This window comes from Triturus cristatus, chromosome 6 (genome assembly GCF_964204655.1).
Source record: "Triturus cristatus chromosome 6, aTriCri1.1, whole genome shotgun sequence".
Classification (NCBI taxonomy): domain Eukaryota; kingdom Metazoa; phylum Chordata; class Amphibia; order Caudata; family Salamandridae; genus Triturus; species Triturus cristatus.
The window spans coordinates 1,343,084,542-1,343,101,176 of record NC_140589.1 but is presented as its reverse complement, the minus strand read 5'-3'; the positions used below and the strand labels follow the sequence as shown (position 1 = coordinate 1,343,101,176).

The window sequence follows — 16,635 nt, the reverse complement described above, 5'->3', positions numbered from 1 at the left end:
AATCGATATTTTTGTATTCAATATTTATTTTTCGATATTTTTAACATCGATGTTTTTGTCATTGATATTCTATCAGTGAACCGTTGCTAAGGTCAATGATAAAAAAATATTCAGTGGAATGACATTAGATGTTATTAGTTTGCTGATGATAAACAGATCTAGGTGTCTGAAAGTAGTGGAGGTAGGTGAGGTTGACAATTGTGAACTTGAGTGGTGATCGTGTAATGGTGTAGGGACACCCTCTATGGCCAAGCTGCGCAATTCATTACTTTTGTGAAATGATTGAATTGGTAACCTCTAATTACAGAAATGTTAATTTTCTGTTATTCTGACCCGTTTCAACTAGGCTTGTATAGATATATTTTCCTGACCCTGAGTCACTTAAATATTGAGGTGATTTGGGGTTTAGATCTTTAGGTGTTGGTAGGCTGAACTCAACCAGGGTCTCAGCCTTTTTTTGTTAATGACTTGGTTGGGATTACATGCCCCTTTAGTGCAGTGAATAATGTATTAATATCTTTGAGGAAAATTGTGGGCAGACTGCTTAAATTATTCTCAGCCGTTAATAATTACTTTAGGCCACAAACCAATCAATCATTTTTAAGCCCATCATGTCTTCTCAGTAAGGAACCAGCTTTGGTCCTGCTAAACTGCCAGTCCAGGTCTTAATGGGAACAAAAGTAACCCTAAACTAGTTTTGGCATATTTGGAATTCCCGAGTAGGGTATAGCTTGAGTCCTATGACAGAGTGAGTGAAAGACTTATGCCTGGGAAATAATTCATTTCAGCCAGAGATAATTACTCTGGGCCACAATCCAATCTGTTTTAATAGAGACTATTAGCTATAGATATAATAGCCTATCTATTATGTCAGTGAAAGGTAAGGCTGGAATGGTGCGTCACAATCCATAAACATAGTCCTCTACACCCCGAGTCAACACCTTCTCTCATTACTGTAGCCTCACCTTCCTACTCATCGCCATAGGTGTCTCCTAAAGCTTTAGATGATATTAGAATCCCTTCACTAGAAAATTATTTGTCTCAAATTTAAATCAAATTCCATCCTTCCTCTCTTTAAAAAATGTTGTTGCTGCGCTGCATTGTGTCATAGGGAGAGAGAAAAAATGTTCCATATTTATTAGGATATAGTAAAACATGTTCCTCCCCACCCCTAGTACTGGCACACTTTTGGCTGCCATGTGCCAATGTACATGTCCTTGCACCACAGGAAAAGGGTGTGTCTATTCTCTAAAGCAAACGTTTTTTACTGAATAGAGACCCTTTCAATACAAAAATGATCATTTGATGTTTCCCACTTCGTATGTGTGCTGTAAAATGCAGCACAGATGCAAAGTTGGAAAAATAAGAAGAAACAGTAAAATATTTCTCCGTTACAGTAGCCTCGTGGAGACATAAGGTTTTTAGCTCAAATCCAATCTACGAATGTTAGTAGATAGGGATTTGCGTCAAAGCCATAAGTGGTTGCATTGGAACGTCCATTTGCCACCATTGATGCAAAGTAGTGCATGCTTTTCAACACAAATCCTTGTTTGCGTTAAATAGTCAATCCCACCGAAACACTCTGCACCTGCTTTGCAGCACAAAAGTGAAGCAGACCTGGTGCAAAGCATTAGCAAGTCTGGGCCTAGTTCCACCTATGCCATTTCCACCTAATGGACTAGCTATACAATTGTTATCTTGTGCTTTGCCAATTATATCTTCTCTATAAATGTCTCCCATCTCAGAGTTTATGTACCCACCATGTGCAGCAATTTCATATAAAACACCTTACAAACGTTTAACAGATTTCTGAAACGTTTAAAGCATTTAACAAAATGCACAGCACAACATGCCACTACATATCATTCCATAATCATTCCATAATGCTTGAGGAAAGTCTGAATCATGTAATTAGGACAAATCCAAATTCTTTGATGCCTCCCTTTGTGATCTGAAGCTTTTGAGTGGCTTGTGTGCAAAACATGATGCAGGACCCTTTCGTTTTATGGGCATTCAGTCAGGAGTCCATGGATTGCCAATCATTGAGCGGCAATCTCAAGTAGCTTCTCGCTTGGGCCCGATTACGATTTCGGACAGAAGGGCTCCGAACAACGTTCGGAACCCTTCCGCCCGCATCGGAACGTGCCGGCCAGACTCCTTTCCGACCAAGCCATTCCGATGGGCTCAATCATAAAGGAATCCTACTCGGATTGCTGGATGGCTTACGACGGGCTCGTCCGGAAATCCTTCAGTACTGCCCCGGCCGCCTCTTTACGACTGAGGGAGTACAATGGCAGGTTTCCCCTGCCTTTTCGTGCCGGTGTTTCCGGCACGAAAAGGCAGTTGGAAACTGTCGTTGGGGGCCCGCAGTAGGACCCCCATGGGTGTGAGGCTGCCGAATGGCTGTTGATCCCTGCACCCGGTGGCAGGCACCTTGGTTTGCCGGCCACAGTGTGTAGGGATGAACTGCACCCCTCCATTTCACAATGCGGGCATGCATTCCGCTCAGAATGCATGCTTCCATTGTGTAACATACGAGTGCGACCGAACAGGGTTCGGTCGCTTCGTACTTGCAGGGCCGTAACCGACGACAGTAGGTTGGTCGATCACGGTTCCTGACCGATGTCGGACGGACTCAGGTCCGCCATACGGAAATCCTTCAGTACTCCCCCGGCCGCCTCTTTATGACCGAGGAAGTACGATGGCAGGTTTCCACTACCCTTTTGTGCCGGTGTTTCTGGCATGAAAAGGCAGTCGGAAACTGTCTTTGGGGGCCCACAGTAGGGCCCCCATGGGTGTGAGGCTGCCAAATGGTGGCCTGGAGGCACCTATGTTGCCCCTCTGTTGACCCCTGCACCCGGTGGCAGGCAGCTTGTGGTGCCGGCCACAAGGTGCAGGGATGAACTGCACCCCTTCATTTCACAATGCGGGCATGCATCCCGCTCGGAATGCATGCTCCCATTGTGTAACATACAAATGCAACCGAACAGGTTCGGTCACATCGTACTTTCAGGGCCGTAACCGACGACAGAATGTCGGTGGGTCATGGTTCCTGACCAATGTCGGGCGGACTCAGGTCCGTCCGACATCGGAATCGGCCCCCTTGTGTTTAAACAAAGGGGTTTTTTCATGACTGAAATACCTCTATTGGTAAGAGTATAATTTTTGGAAAGTAGAGCTGACAAGATCATGATTAATTATCATAAGGGCCCAGGTGCAGAAAGTAATTTCCCTTGTGCAACATTTAGCACATTTGTTGCTCCATAAAATGGTGATACTATGACTGCACCAGACAGTACCGGACCCGAGTCGATCACCATTCGAAAATGTTGGGCCTTGAAAAGTAATAAAGTCAGTTTACGTGAGCTTTGAAAAATCCCTTAAAATTGTTAAATTATAATATGTGTACTGCTCTTTATTTATGGTGCGAGCTGACTACACTAATGACGTTTGTCCATCTACCCCAGCCAATGTGACACAACTATTGAAAATATTGTATTATTTCCTTCATTAAATGTGTTTATTAAAAAGGGTTTGTGCCATCCTACATCATTACAATTTAAAGGAATTATCCATCCCCTCTTTTATTGTTAGTGATCAGGCATAGTTCTTGGAGGTATAAGTGGAAACCATTTTGTAAATTTTTCATAAAAAATAAAACAAAGACACTTGTTTTATTTAACGATGTCAACTATACAGCAATGAAATGAAGTTACCCATTCCTGTTTTGTAGGATGTGAAAAACCGAAGAAACCCACGTCTTGTTCCATATGCGCTGTTGGATGATCGCACTAAAAAGTCAAATAAAGACAGTCTGCGCGAAGCTGTCCGCACCCTGATTGGCTATGGGTACAACTTGGAAGCACCGGATCAAGACCATGGTACGTACGCTGGATATATGTCACACCTACTGTCTGGTTATTAAAACAATTCTTATCTTTTTTACAAAATGCCGTTCTTAAAAGTTATATTCCAATTTTATTGAACTGTTGAAAATGTCTGATACGTTTTATCAGCTCTGACAGCGGTTACGTATAATATTTTATGAGCTCATTAAAAATATTATGAATGATAATCTTCTGGATGTAGTTACGTTGGACCTCATGTACAAAAGTGTTTTGGAAGAGCAAAACCTGCAGTTCCAGAAAGACCTCTTGCATGGACCAGAGAAACCTATGGGATGAGCCATAGAGATCTATGGGATGAGCCAGAGAGACCTCTGAGATGAGCCAGAGAGACCTATGGGATGAGCCAGAGAGACCTATGGGAAAGGCCAGCGAAACATACGGGAGGTGCCAGGGAAACCTTTTGGACGGGCAAGGGAAACCTATGGGATGAGCCAAAGATACCTATGGGATGGGCCAGGGAAACCTATGGGATGGGCCAGGGAAACCTATGGGGTGAGCCAGAGAGAACTATGGGATGGGCCAGGGAAACCTATGGGATGGGCCAGGGAAACCTATGGGATGAACCAGAGTGACCTATGGGATGGGCTACAGCTCCTTCAGCAAATGTATTTCCAAATTCTCTGTACTTCCCACCATACCATGGTTGGATAAAGAGGAACTTTATGCTTATAAGGATTCATGTTATGCCACTTTCTTCTGTCTTTGTCACTCAGACAGGAATCTATTCACCAAAGGGCTAAGTAGGACCTGTTACCATTGGCGGTTGGACAAAGGACATCTCATTTACTAACGTGTTTGTTGTCAGTAGTACCAGCTTGCACTATAGATCATGACAAGAGAATGGTGGAAGCTCATGACTGACATAGGAAAAAACAGAATATTGTTGTGCGGAAAATTATTGTGAGGCATTGCCGAACAAAATCTATGTTAAGATCAGTCAAATCTTGGGACTGACAGTAAATGACACTAAACATAGTGAAAGTAATTTCAAAAGCGAAAATGGTGAAGTGTCCATAGGAGAAGCACTTTAAAAGCCACAAAAAAGCAACTCCCGTGGGTGTACCTCTTGATCCAGCTCGGGAAATTAAAAATCCTGTTGTGTTAAATTCTCACAAGAGAGGGTTAAGAGGGTTAATTGGAAGTCATGTGCAACCTCACAAAGGGTCAGCTCTAGGGTGGTGTGACCAGTGCCACCGCACAGGGTGGGTCGCCTGTTTGCAGGTAGATTATGGTTTGAAAAGCACCTGCTGCCCCGTTTCTGGCCTCTAGCAATTTCCAGGCAACAATAAATATGTCAAGATAACTCCAGTGATTAATGTTCTTCCTGGAGAGAGATGGAGTTTTGACTCTTGGAAGTTATGACTCATGGTAAGGTATCTTAGAGGGTTAATATGCCTGCTGCAAAGAACATGTACAATTCAGATCACAAAGTGCATATAATGTAAATAGGTCAGTGGGTTACTGCTTTTGTCAGAGACTTCCTTTTGCTACTTGCAGTTTATAGGTTAAAATCCTAAAATAGAACAGTGAGCTATTAGCTGTCATCAAAGAGCTGCATGCGGACTGCTAGGTATAGATTGGAGCGTTATGATTTTCTCCCCAGGTTTTCATTATCGTAATGTTGCAAAAGGGTTAATTTGGGTAGAAATCAATTCTTATTATTAAAGAGAACACCCAAGGTGGTGTTACATTTTAAATTCAGAGTTTGTGCTTCTCTAGACAAAACATACTTAAACTATAGTCTACCAGTATGGATTACATGTGAATCCTACCCCTTGTAGTGCTTTTTCTTACATAACATTTCCTATATACTGATTTACACATGTATTATTGATTGTCTATGTGTAATATGTGTGATGTAAAGTGCTCTAACACTCTTCACTTTTATGAGTGACGCTATAAAACTAATTAAATGCATCTGAGAGAGTGGTTATGGAGACTTGAGGATCACTTTTAAAGGGTGGTTGCAATGGAATCCGTCCAGAGGTGGTAATTGGGGGGGTGCCAAAAAACATTGTCACACGGGGCTCCACCAGCGGTATAGCCTGACCGCACATTATAGGGAACGTGCTGTAAATTATATTTTATGACATAGGTGATTATTGGTATTGTCAACCCACATTTCTGAATGAAACATTTTATCACTTTCCGATTTTACAATACATGAACCTGTAAGATTTCTCTCCCTTTCTTTCGCAGCTGCAAGATCAGATGTGTGCAGTGGAACCATGGAAAGATTCCGCATTTTCCGCGCAGAGAAGACCTATGCAGTTAAGACAGGAAAGTGGTATTTTGAGTTTGAAGCCATTACTGCAGGAGACATGCGGGTCGGTTGGACCAGGCCTGGCTGTCAACCGGATCAGGAGCTTGGATCTGATGAGCAAGCATTTGTGTTTGATGGCTTCAAGGTTAGTGTACATCATTCTGCAGCAGGTAATTAAATTCAAGTGTACTGAAAGTTATAGAAAAGCAATGGATATTTTTGTATTTCCTTTTCTGGGTTTTAAAAGGTTACAGTTGTACACCCCACAATGTAGCCCAATGGCTTAAGCATGAACACGTTTTAAGAATACAAGGATTTCTGTAGTTTAACAAACTTCCTTTTTCTTGCTAAGCCCCACTGCAAATGGTGCAGCTTGGATGGGCCTTGCGGTGCCAGAAGCTATTGAACTGATAGAAGTATGTGACAGAAATCAAATGTAGAATAAAATAATGTAAACTAGGGCCATCCTGAAGTTGATTTTGTCTCTGGAAAAACCCACGAGGCTGTGACTTCACTGTGGCGGAGTCACAGTTAGGGGCTGATTTGGATGTTGGCAGTAAGAATACTCCATCGCAATGGAGATGGAGTATGCTTACCGCCAACATAATGGTCCGCCTGCCCGATTAAGATGCGGGCAGACTAGCTTTGGCTACTGCTGTTACTACTCTGTCAATGGCTATATGTCTGCCCACCCAATCAGGATGTGCAGACATATAGCCGTTTTTTACTGTCGGTCACCGCCAGGTAATCCCTGGCAGAGAGCAACTAAAAAATGGCAATAATGCCACCATCTCCATGGGAGATTACTCCCATGGTAAGGCAAGCATTCCATTTTTTATTTTCAAAAAGAAAATCTAATTTCGAGATTTTCTTTTAAAAAATAAAACAGTTTGGTTCAGGGCTGCATCATGCTGACGCAGCCCTGCACCAAACAATGAAATGCATTTACAGGAACCGCCGTGACAGCTGTTCTTGACAATTCATTATAAATGACCGGCTGGTTGGTGGTCATTTATAAATGTGGAAGGTGGCACCTCCGCTAGGGACAAGGAGTAACTTACTCTGTCCCCCGGGCAAATTGACGGGTAGTTCCGCCAACCTTTAAATGAGGCCTTACATTTATCTGGAGATTATGTATTCAGCTCCTTACATGCTTGGAGGAGTTTAGTTGATGAGTTAGATACTTCTGCAGTTTATTTATTTATAAAATCTGTTTATTAAGATTTTGAAAGATGTACATCACATCATGATTCAGAATAATGTGCAGCAACATTTAAATCATGGCTATGTACTCAGACTGGCGTACAATGAACTGTAAGAATGGGTTCATCTCTTGGTTCCCTATCACAGTGAAGGCCCCCACGACAGTGGCGCCAACCATAGAGCCGTTTTGCGTCCTGAGGCCCTACCACATAAGGAGCGACCCCAAGGCGAGAGTTTTACTGTTGCACCCATTCTCCCCTAGGGTATATCCATAAACAAAAAGCAAATTTGTATAACAATAACAGGGACCAAACAGTTGGGCAGCTATCGCCCCAGCAGAAAAACAACAATGATAACAGCAGCAGTGTCCGGCCATTGTCCAAGTATTGCTCACCCAATGTCCCGTAGGTCTTCCCCCCCCAGCCCCATACCTCCCACTCAGGTCACTGTACAGACTGCGTTGCATTTGCACTTATGCCTCGCCATTCTAACTAGGTCTACGCTGTCGTATGCCATGACATTCTGCTGGACAAACCAGCTCCCCACCTACCGGGGCGGCGCCCTCATCATGTACCTGGCAGTCCTCTGCGGCATCCTCCCCTAGACGCATCATGGTCTGTAATAGCGCCTCCCACTGGGCCGCAATGGGCGTCCCCGAGGCCTAGCGTTTCCTCCCTCCGGAGGGCCGCGCCCTCCGACCTAGCCCAGACCAGAAAGAAACCGCGCCATGCCCTCATGTGTGGTGGGGCAGCCGCCTTCCAACGCTTGGTAAGAAGCCGTTTCGCCACCACAAACCCCAGGTCTATGAACCTAGAGGTAACCTTTGTGGAGGGTGTTCTGTGGAAAAGGTGTAATAGGTAGGCTGGCCACTCAAATGGGATTTCACGACCTGTGCACTCGCAGAGCGCCTCCTGCACTGCCTGCCAGTATGTACTCAGTACAGGACAGCTCCACAGCATATGGATCAGGGCAACATCCAGTTCTACACAGCGGGGGCAGCATGCATCCGCACGGTGAAAATATCTATTAATAGAGGGGGGCGTGAGATATGCTCTGTGTAAGATGAAGAATTGTATCTGGCAGAAGCGCATGTTCCTGGGATCTCTCTTCGGGCCCTGCAGTACCCTATCCCACTCCTTGTCAGTCACGGGCCGAGCCAGATCTGCCTCCCACTTACCACGCAGCGGTGCCAAGCTAAGCGCCGTATGCGTGCGTAAGGATGCCGCGAACCATTCAACCAGATGCCTCCCCCGCCCCATAACATGAAGATATTGTACCATTAGATGTTGTTCTGGCTCCTCCCTTAGGTCCCCCCAGCAGCCCGCGAGCGTCGCCACCAACGCCCGGTGATGCAGAAAGTGGCCTGGAGCTAACCCCGTCTCCTCCGCCAGGGCGAAAAACAAAAGAAGAGTCCCATCTCGGTAGAGGTCCCCTAAGGTGTGTATGTCTGCCACACTCCAGTCTTCTAGTTCCGAAGCACTAAGCACCCCCTGCCCACTAGGGGAGCCCTCGAGCGGTATAGCCGGGGCATACGGGGTCTGGGTCCGGGTAAGATGGAGACACCGGTGATAGCATTTGTAGGCCACTATTAGTAGAAGAGGCTCAGGCCTTGATACCCTCGCATGAAAGAGCCCAAGGATGTCAGCCAGTGAAAGGGGGGGCGCCGCAGTCGCGGTATCCTCAGGACCTCTATCTGCCAGCCAACGGGCTATCCACTGAAGCTGTGCAGCCAGATAGTAATGTTCGAAACACGGCATTGCAAGTCTTCCTTGGCCAGTGGGAAGGTACAGCTTGGGCAACGCGACCCTGTGAAGCGTGGCACCCCACAGGAAGTCACGGAGGGATCGCGCCAATCCTGCGAAGAAGGACGCCGGGACATAAACGGGCAGATTGGCGAAATAGTACAGGAGACGGGGTAAAATCACCATTTTAACTAATGCTATTCGGCCAGTGACCGAGAGAGGAAGTGTACCCCAGAACCTCATCTGAGCCCGGACTGCGGATACGTCTCTGCCCAAGTTGCCCTCCACAAGATCCGCCGGCTGACGGTATATTTGGATACCCAGATAGCGAAAGGTGTCCGGTCGCCATTGCACCTGCACTCCCCCAAGAGGATCTTGGGTGTCGGCCCTGAACGCATAGAGGCAGGACTTAGCAGCGTTCACCCGGTGACCTGAGAGGGCCTCGAATTCCAGCAGAATACGCTCCAGGTCAACAGGAATGTGAGACACATCCCTGACAAAGACCAACAGGTCGTCCACATAGAGTGACACTTGATGTGTCGCATCACCTAGGGGAATGCTGTCAGTCAGCTCCCTGCGGAGTGTGGCAGGGAGCTGCGCAAACAGGAGGGGTGAGAGCGGGCACCCCTGCCTGGTGCCGCGACCAATAGGGATGGCATCAGATATGTACGGCCCGGTTCTCACTCTCACCGTGGGGTCCTTGTACAGAAGGGTTGCCAGCTGGAGGAAGCCGAGGCCCAGCCCGAAGTGCGACAATGCCGCCACCAAATATCCCCATTCCAGGCAGTCAAAGGCCTTTTCAAGGTCTAAAACTAGGCAGCCCGCCCTGGGCATTGTTGGACACTGTCTGACGCCACTCGAAAAAACCGCCGCAAGTTAAGAGAGGTACTGCGTTTAGGTACAAAGCCATTTTGGTCGACATGCACCAGCGCCGGCACCACTGACGCCGGGTGCTCTGCCAACACGTTCGCCAGAATTTTATGATCTGCATTAAGCAGAGCGAGGGGGCGGTAAGACCACAGCTGGGTGGGATCCCGCCCAGGTTTGAGCAGAGATACCAGATAGGCCTCTCGCATTGAACCGGGCAAGGTACGCTCCTCAAGGGCGGCCAAATAAAGAGTGTGCAATTTGGGTATCAGTGTTTCCCGATAGGTTTTATAATATTCCGCCGGGAGCCCATCGGGGCCCAGCGTCTTCCCAGTGGCCAAAGAGGCAACTGCATCCCTGATCTCGTCCGCAGTAAGGGGACTCTCGGGTGACTCCTGGTGCTCATCTGGGACCGTGGGCAGACAAGCAGCCTCCAAGAACTGATCCAAGTCATGTGCCTGCCTACATCCCGTCGAATGATACAGGGACGCGTAATGCGCCGTCATTACCTGGTGGATCTCCCACTGCGTGTACACCAACTACCCGTCAGGCCCGCGTATAGCGCCTTTCGGAGCGTGAACAGTCTCCTGCCTGAGCAGCCAGGCCAGTAGCCTCCCTGCCCTATCTGACGTGGCATGAACACGAGCCGAGTGGGCCGCATAATTGTGACAGCGCAGGCGCTCCAGCAGTTCGGCATGGCGCGCCCGAAGTCTCAGCAGCTGGGCCGAGTCACGACCGCTGCCCTCCCCGAGCCGTTCGCACGAGAGTAGGCGAGATTCCAAGGCAGCAAGTCACAATGTGAGTTGCTAGCAGATATTCCACGTCACGCCTAAGCAATGCCCCCTGATGCTGGACTTATGGGCATCCCACTCTATCAGTTCGCTGCTCGTTGTGCCCTCGTTCAGATCAAAGAACTGCTCTATTGCGGTGCCCAAGGAGGCTCGGAATTCTATATCCTCCAGAGCTGCCGACTGGAGGTGCCACGTAGGGATTGGGGGACGGCCAGGGTTCCATCGGAGGCACAGCCTAAGAGGATTGTGATCGGAGTGCGTCCGACCTAGATATTCTGCCTGATCTAACAGGGGAAGTAAAGTATAGGAGCCCACCACCCTGTCAAGACGCAAATGGAGGTCATGTACCGCCGAGTAGTACGAGTAGACGCAGTCGTCGGGGTGTAGATTGCGCCACACATCGAGCAAAGCCCAGCGCGACGTCCAGTCATTCAGAGCCTGTGCGTTCGAGCCCACTTGTGTATTACGGAGTTGCGGAAAGGACCGGTCAAGATGCACGTCGAGGACCGAGTTGAAATCCCCACCCAGTAGCCAAGGGAGACCCGCATACGGTGCTAGCACTGTGGACAGACGGGCAAGGAATGATGGCTGTTCAACATTCGGGCGTACAATGAGCCTAGCAATATGTGTTGCCCATTAAGTCGCCCGCGCACTAAAGTGTTTCTCTCGGCCGGGTCGACCAGTACCTCCATACATGTGAACGGGGTGCACGCCCTCACCCAGACCAACGTGCCCCTGGCGCGCGCTGAATATGTGGTTCCGAATAGCTGACCCTCCAGCGGGTACACAACCGGGCTATTTCTGCCTGTGTCATGTGAGTCTCCTGAAGGAGGGCTATGGCCGCCTTGTGCCTCTGCAGATAAGCGAAAATTGAATATCTACGCGCTGGTGTGTTCATGCGCCGAATATTCCATGTGATTATGTTAGTGGTGGCCATTTGGAACAATTATAGTCTGCATAGGTGGCGGGGCCGGGGTCCGCTCGACCAACATGGGGAACAGGAGCTCTATATGTCAAGCCGGTGCGCTGCATTAGTAAACAGAACAAAGAAACATATACGCGGTGCCAAGCACGCAAACTGAACAGCAAAACCAATATAACTGTCAGGGCAAACCCCTGTGCGGGCATTCGTCCAAACTGTAAGCTAACACTTATGGAGTAAAACTAAGCCAGGTAGTGGCTAACGGGTGCTTATTGCGGCTTTAGCTGCCATGAGCTGCTCCCCTACCACAGTGCCCCCGCGCATGCTGTGGGTGTCTCCTGTGGCATGGGCTTGGACAGGTATGGGCAGGTGACCTAACTACAGCTAGCTACGCCTCCTGTCGCAGATTCCACCTGGCATGCCGTCCCCCCCCTGGGGGCAGGGGCTCCCGTCCCCCCGCACTCACACAACTGCCAGCTAGACGCAGCACTGCCATCACACAGTCCTTTACCACTTTATACATCAGATCCTTTAAGCAGTCGGCCGCCAAGACTCATTGTCTATCGCTTGGGGACGTGCATGTCAATGTGTGCTGTCCCCACGCTGCTCCCGGCTCACATGATCTGATCGGAAGTCTGGGGGGTCACCAGCGGCATTAGTTGGTCCTCGGATAGTGTGGTGGATGGAGAGGACGACCTGCTGGTCTCAGGATCGCTATGCCTGTGAGTGTCCGCATCTCCCTGACTACTTGTAGATCCAAGGGTTGCCACCGCTGCCAGCGCTCCCTGGCGCTCCAGGCGTATCCGCTCGGGCTAGGCACCACTCCCGGGCCCAGTCCCCCATCTCTTCGGGGCCCTCTCCGTCGCCTCCGCCGGGGCCTCGTCCCCCTATGATTGCCAGATTCCGGATCCGGCGGTCTCTGTCCACCACTCCGCCCCGTCTCCTCTAGCCAGTCCCAGACCTCCGATGGGGCATCGAAGAAGCGGGTCCCTTCTTTTGTGACCACTCTGAGGCGTGACGGAAATAGCAGAGAGTATGGGATCTCCAGGTCACGCAGCCGGCGCTTCACCGCCAGATAGTTGCTCCGCCACTTCCGCACCACCACCGTGTAGTCCAAGAAGAACATCACCTGCCCACTTCCCACTGCGATTGCCCCCAGCTTCCTGGTCTCGCGGAGCACCACATCTCTGTCCCGGTAATTGAGGAGTTTGAACAAGAAGGGACGGGCCGAGCCCCCGGCTTGGGCCGCTGAGCTGGGACCCTGTGGGCCCGCTCCACCACAAACTGTGGGGAGAGTACCCCCGGACCGAGCAGATCTCGAAGCCATCCCTCGACGTATTGCTCTGGCTGTCGTCCCTCCTCGCCCTCCGGCAGTCCCACCACCCTGATGTTACTGCGACGGAAGCGCCCTTCGGCATCCTCGGCCTGATCCTCCAAGGTGTGGACGCGATCTATTAAGTCCTGCAGGGTTACAGTATGGTTGTTCACCACTGGTTGGACATCCTGGAGGGCCTGGTGCTGTAGGGCCACCGTGTCCGCTAACTTGCGGTGGTCCGCATGAAGGAGGGTGAAGTCCACCGTAACCTTGTCGATTCGGGGTTCTAGAGAGGCCTTCGTCTGCTCCACCGTAGAGCCGATTCGCTCCACTGCAGCAAGCACTGTGTCCAATTTCGCCGCCAGCGCCGCCGCCTGGGGCTCCACGCCTGCACCGCGACTCTCTGCCATGGGGCCCGAGCCCGCAACCAGTGTCCGTCCCTCCTTTGGCGCGTTTCTTAGCCGACCCATGACCAATTGCTGAGCTGTAGGCATCTACTGGTACCCTCAGCACCAGGCAGGCGGCCCGGGCCTAGACACCCAGTCCACCACAACAGTAGAGAGCCGACACCGTAGGCCTCCGGCACCGCCACGAGAGTGGGGGACAGAGAGGGAAAACCAGAGCCCTTCCCGCAGAGTCCGCCGCCACAGAAAAGGAGACGCCAGACCCACACTACTCAATGAGGCCACTGGACCACAGCGGCTGCCACTCGTCACTCCCCCGATGTGTCTGAATCCCCTTTCGGGCACCTCTCCTCCGCCTGAGCATCGGTGTCCCCTGGATATTAGGGCTGGTGAATGTCCGCCGCCTCTCCTCTTGGCGGTTGCTCCTGTGTAATCGCCCGCTGTTGGGCACCACTTCAGCGCTACAGGTGCGGTACCTTTGGCGACACACCCCAAATGGCTCCCCGGCGCCAGCTATGCCAGGCCACCGCGTGTAGCGCACGCCATCTCCAGCGCCTACAGGTCCGTCCGTGCCTCTCCTAGTCCCTCGGTGTCTTACTGCATACACTGTTCCAGGCACCACCACCACATGCCAACACCTTCGATGTGTGATAGGAGTCCAGGTGCTCCCCTCGCGCCAATGCCCGGCGGTCTCCCCCTCCTCCACCTCCGCTCACCTCGCTGACCGGTACCAGGTCATCCGCCGGTCGCCCACCAGGCTCCGGGGCTCCAGGCCTCCGCACAGGCACAGCAGGTCACTGCGCAAACTGCCCCAGTGGGGGCCACCCCAATGTCAGGCGCCAGGCCCACCGCTCCACTGCTGCACGTAGGGAGGTCCGCCTTAACCACCCGACCACCTCACTGCATCTGACCGGTCTGCGGAGCCCCTCCGGGGGATCGCCGTCTAGCGCTCCGCCAGTCCACTCCCCGGGTCACCTCAGGCACTTGGACAGAACCGTTGCTGCACCCCAGGGAGTCAGCAGGGGGGCCCCCCCGGCACCACCACACCACAAGGCTGCTCGCCCCGCGGCACCACCAGTAGCCCGCGATCACCTCCGCACCTCCGCCGCTGTCAGCACTACGTCTCTGGTGTCTGTTTATGTCAGGGCAGCCCCGGCCACTCACCACGCGACTGGTCCTGCTCCCGCTGTCACTGCTGGCCCAGGGCACCACTTTCAGAGGTTTCGGCGGCTCCATGCCTCCTCCGTCACCGGCGCTCCAGCCCGTGCGGCCAGGGTCCCTCGTGGCGAGCCGCAGGTTAAATTTGTTGATGCGGCCGGCCGCAGCACTCGCCCACCGCACCGTGTCTTTCGGCTCCAGCTCTCATGAGGCAGGACCGGAGCACCTCGCAGCTGCATCAACCAGCTCGTGTTCTGTGGCGGCGAGGGGAACCCGGGGCTCACCATCGTCAGCGCCCAGAGTCCGGAAGAAGCCCAGCCAGGAGAAAGTGCCAGGATAATGGCACCGGGCGGCGGGAGCTTCACTCTCTTGTGGCCATCATGTAAGCGCGCCCAGCCACGCCCCCCTGATACTTCTGCAGTTTATGACCAAGAGTAGACCTGTTTTGATATATTTAACCCACACACAGTTGGATATTATATAGTTAATGTATTTAGGGTTTTTTAAATGTTGTTTCCTGAGGGCTTCATCTCCATCAAGGGTGTAGTGATTACCTGGTTTATATTTGGGTAAGAGGTCTACTGATTCCCTAAAGTGAGATGTTGTTCAAGGAACCGAGCATGGCATTGAGCCTGGATGCTCTTGCAATCTCTAACGCTATAAACAGGATTAACGTACACCATTGGGGGGCTTTTTCTACTGGTATCTGCAGGGGGCACATGAAAGAGAGCACAGAGAAATTCAAAGAGAATTTAGCATTATTTGATGAGAACCTCTAGCCTTGAGAAGCAAGCATATGTGTTCTGAGAAGGGATGATAACTGGCAGCATGTTTTGAGTCAAGTCCAAAATGGTTACAGAGAAGGATTCAGTTAATTTATTTGGATGGAGGCTGTCAACTACACACATGAATTAGTAAATGTGTCCAATGCTAATACATTTTGTATGCTTAACATATATATAGGTCACTACATAGTTTTCATATAAGTTTTTTGATTAGATGCTCTGTTTATTTTATTTATCTATCACAATATGTACATGTGATCATAACAATTGTATCTATGAGTGCCTTACTATTAAAATATTGAGGAAAACATAAACATGTAAAAAAAAGTTATCAAATCTTACACATAAATTGGCTTTTACGTACAGCAATACCTGAAAGCCTGAATTTCTAACTATCTATCCATACTTGCACATCCTTCCTTTGACTCATCCCAGACCTCATCTAACTAACATGAACTCCCAAATAACACTACCTAGATTCTTCCCTCCTCTATTCCTCCTCTATCCTATTCAGTCTAATTGACAGACTCACATGCCCACCGCTCAAATTAACAAGTTGTATTTCCCTATACTAATCCACAACTAATCCTTTGAGTTCCTGAGTAGCTTGCTATTCACCGAAAAGCACTTCAGCACCTTGTCAGGGGTAGTAAGCACTATATAAATACAATTACAATAACATGAACAAGGGTTTGCTGGACTGGTTTTAGGGCGTTTAGTTCTTTGCACTTGGTGTGAGACTGGTCATTCACTGCCTCATCTCTAATGCATGTCACACAGTTATTGGAAAGAATGGTGTATCTGACAAGAGAGTATCTTTGAATATAAGCTGTGTTGTGCTTGTAAACAATATTTCAGTGAAAGTGAGAAGCTGTAGGGCTTGGTTGTCAACTTTGTTGTGAATGTTGTCAGTATGTGTAAAGGCTGACCTGCTGGTGAAGGGTGCATGTCTTGGTGTGGAAGTGATGGGATTTAGAGGGATATTTGGCGGTGGGGTAAGTGCAGGGAAGAGGATTAAAGAAATTTGCATGAAGAGAAAGCAGTCACTTAGGGTTGATGTCAGGATGGATGTGGATGGTGGCTCTTTGGGATTGGCCGTTCAAATAAATTCTTTGAGAAGGCTGAACCCTTGGGGCCCGAACTGTTATGGAGGCCTATGGAATGCAGGATTTCGAACCCAACCTTTGAGTATGTCAATAAACTAACCATATCCCCCTTTAGAAAACATAAACTATCCTTCTGAGTAACCATTCAGGCAAAACCAAAACCTCTCACAC

At 49.7% G+C, this 16,635-nt stretch overlaps 1 protein-coding gene across 1 annotated transcript in view; it reads left to right on the top strand.

Annotated features, from left to right (window-relative positions):
- Window positions 1-16,635, top strand: part of RYR2 (ryanodine receptor 2) — a 3,458,987-nt gene that overhangs the window by 1,654,299 nt on the left and 1,788,053 nt on the right. The window contains exons 25-26 of the mRNA XM_085612346.1: window positions 3,734-3,881; window positions 6,108-6,316. Coding sequence (XP_085468472.1) covers window positions 3,734-3,881; window positions 6,108-6,316 — 357 coding nt within the window. The remainder of the gene's footprint in view (window positions 1-3,733; window positions 3,882-6,107; window positions 6,317-16,635) is intronic.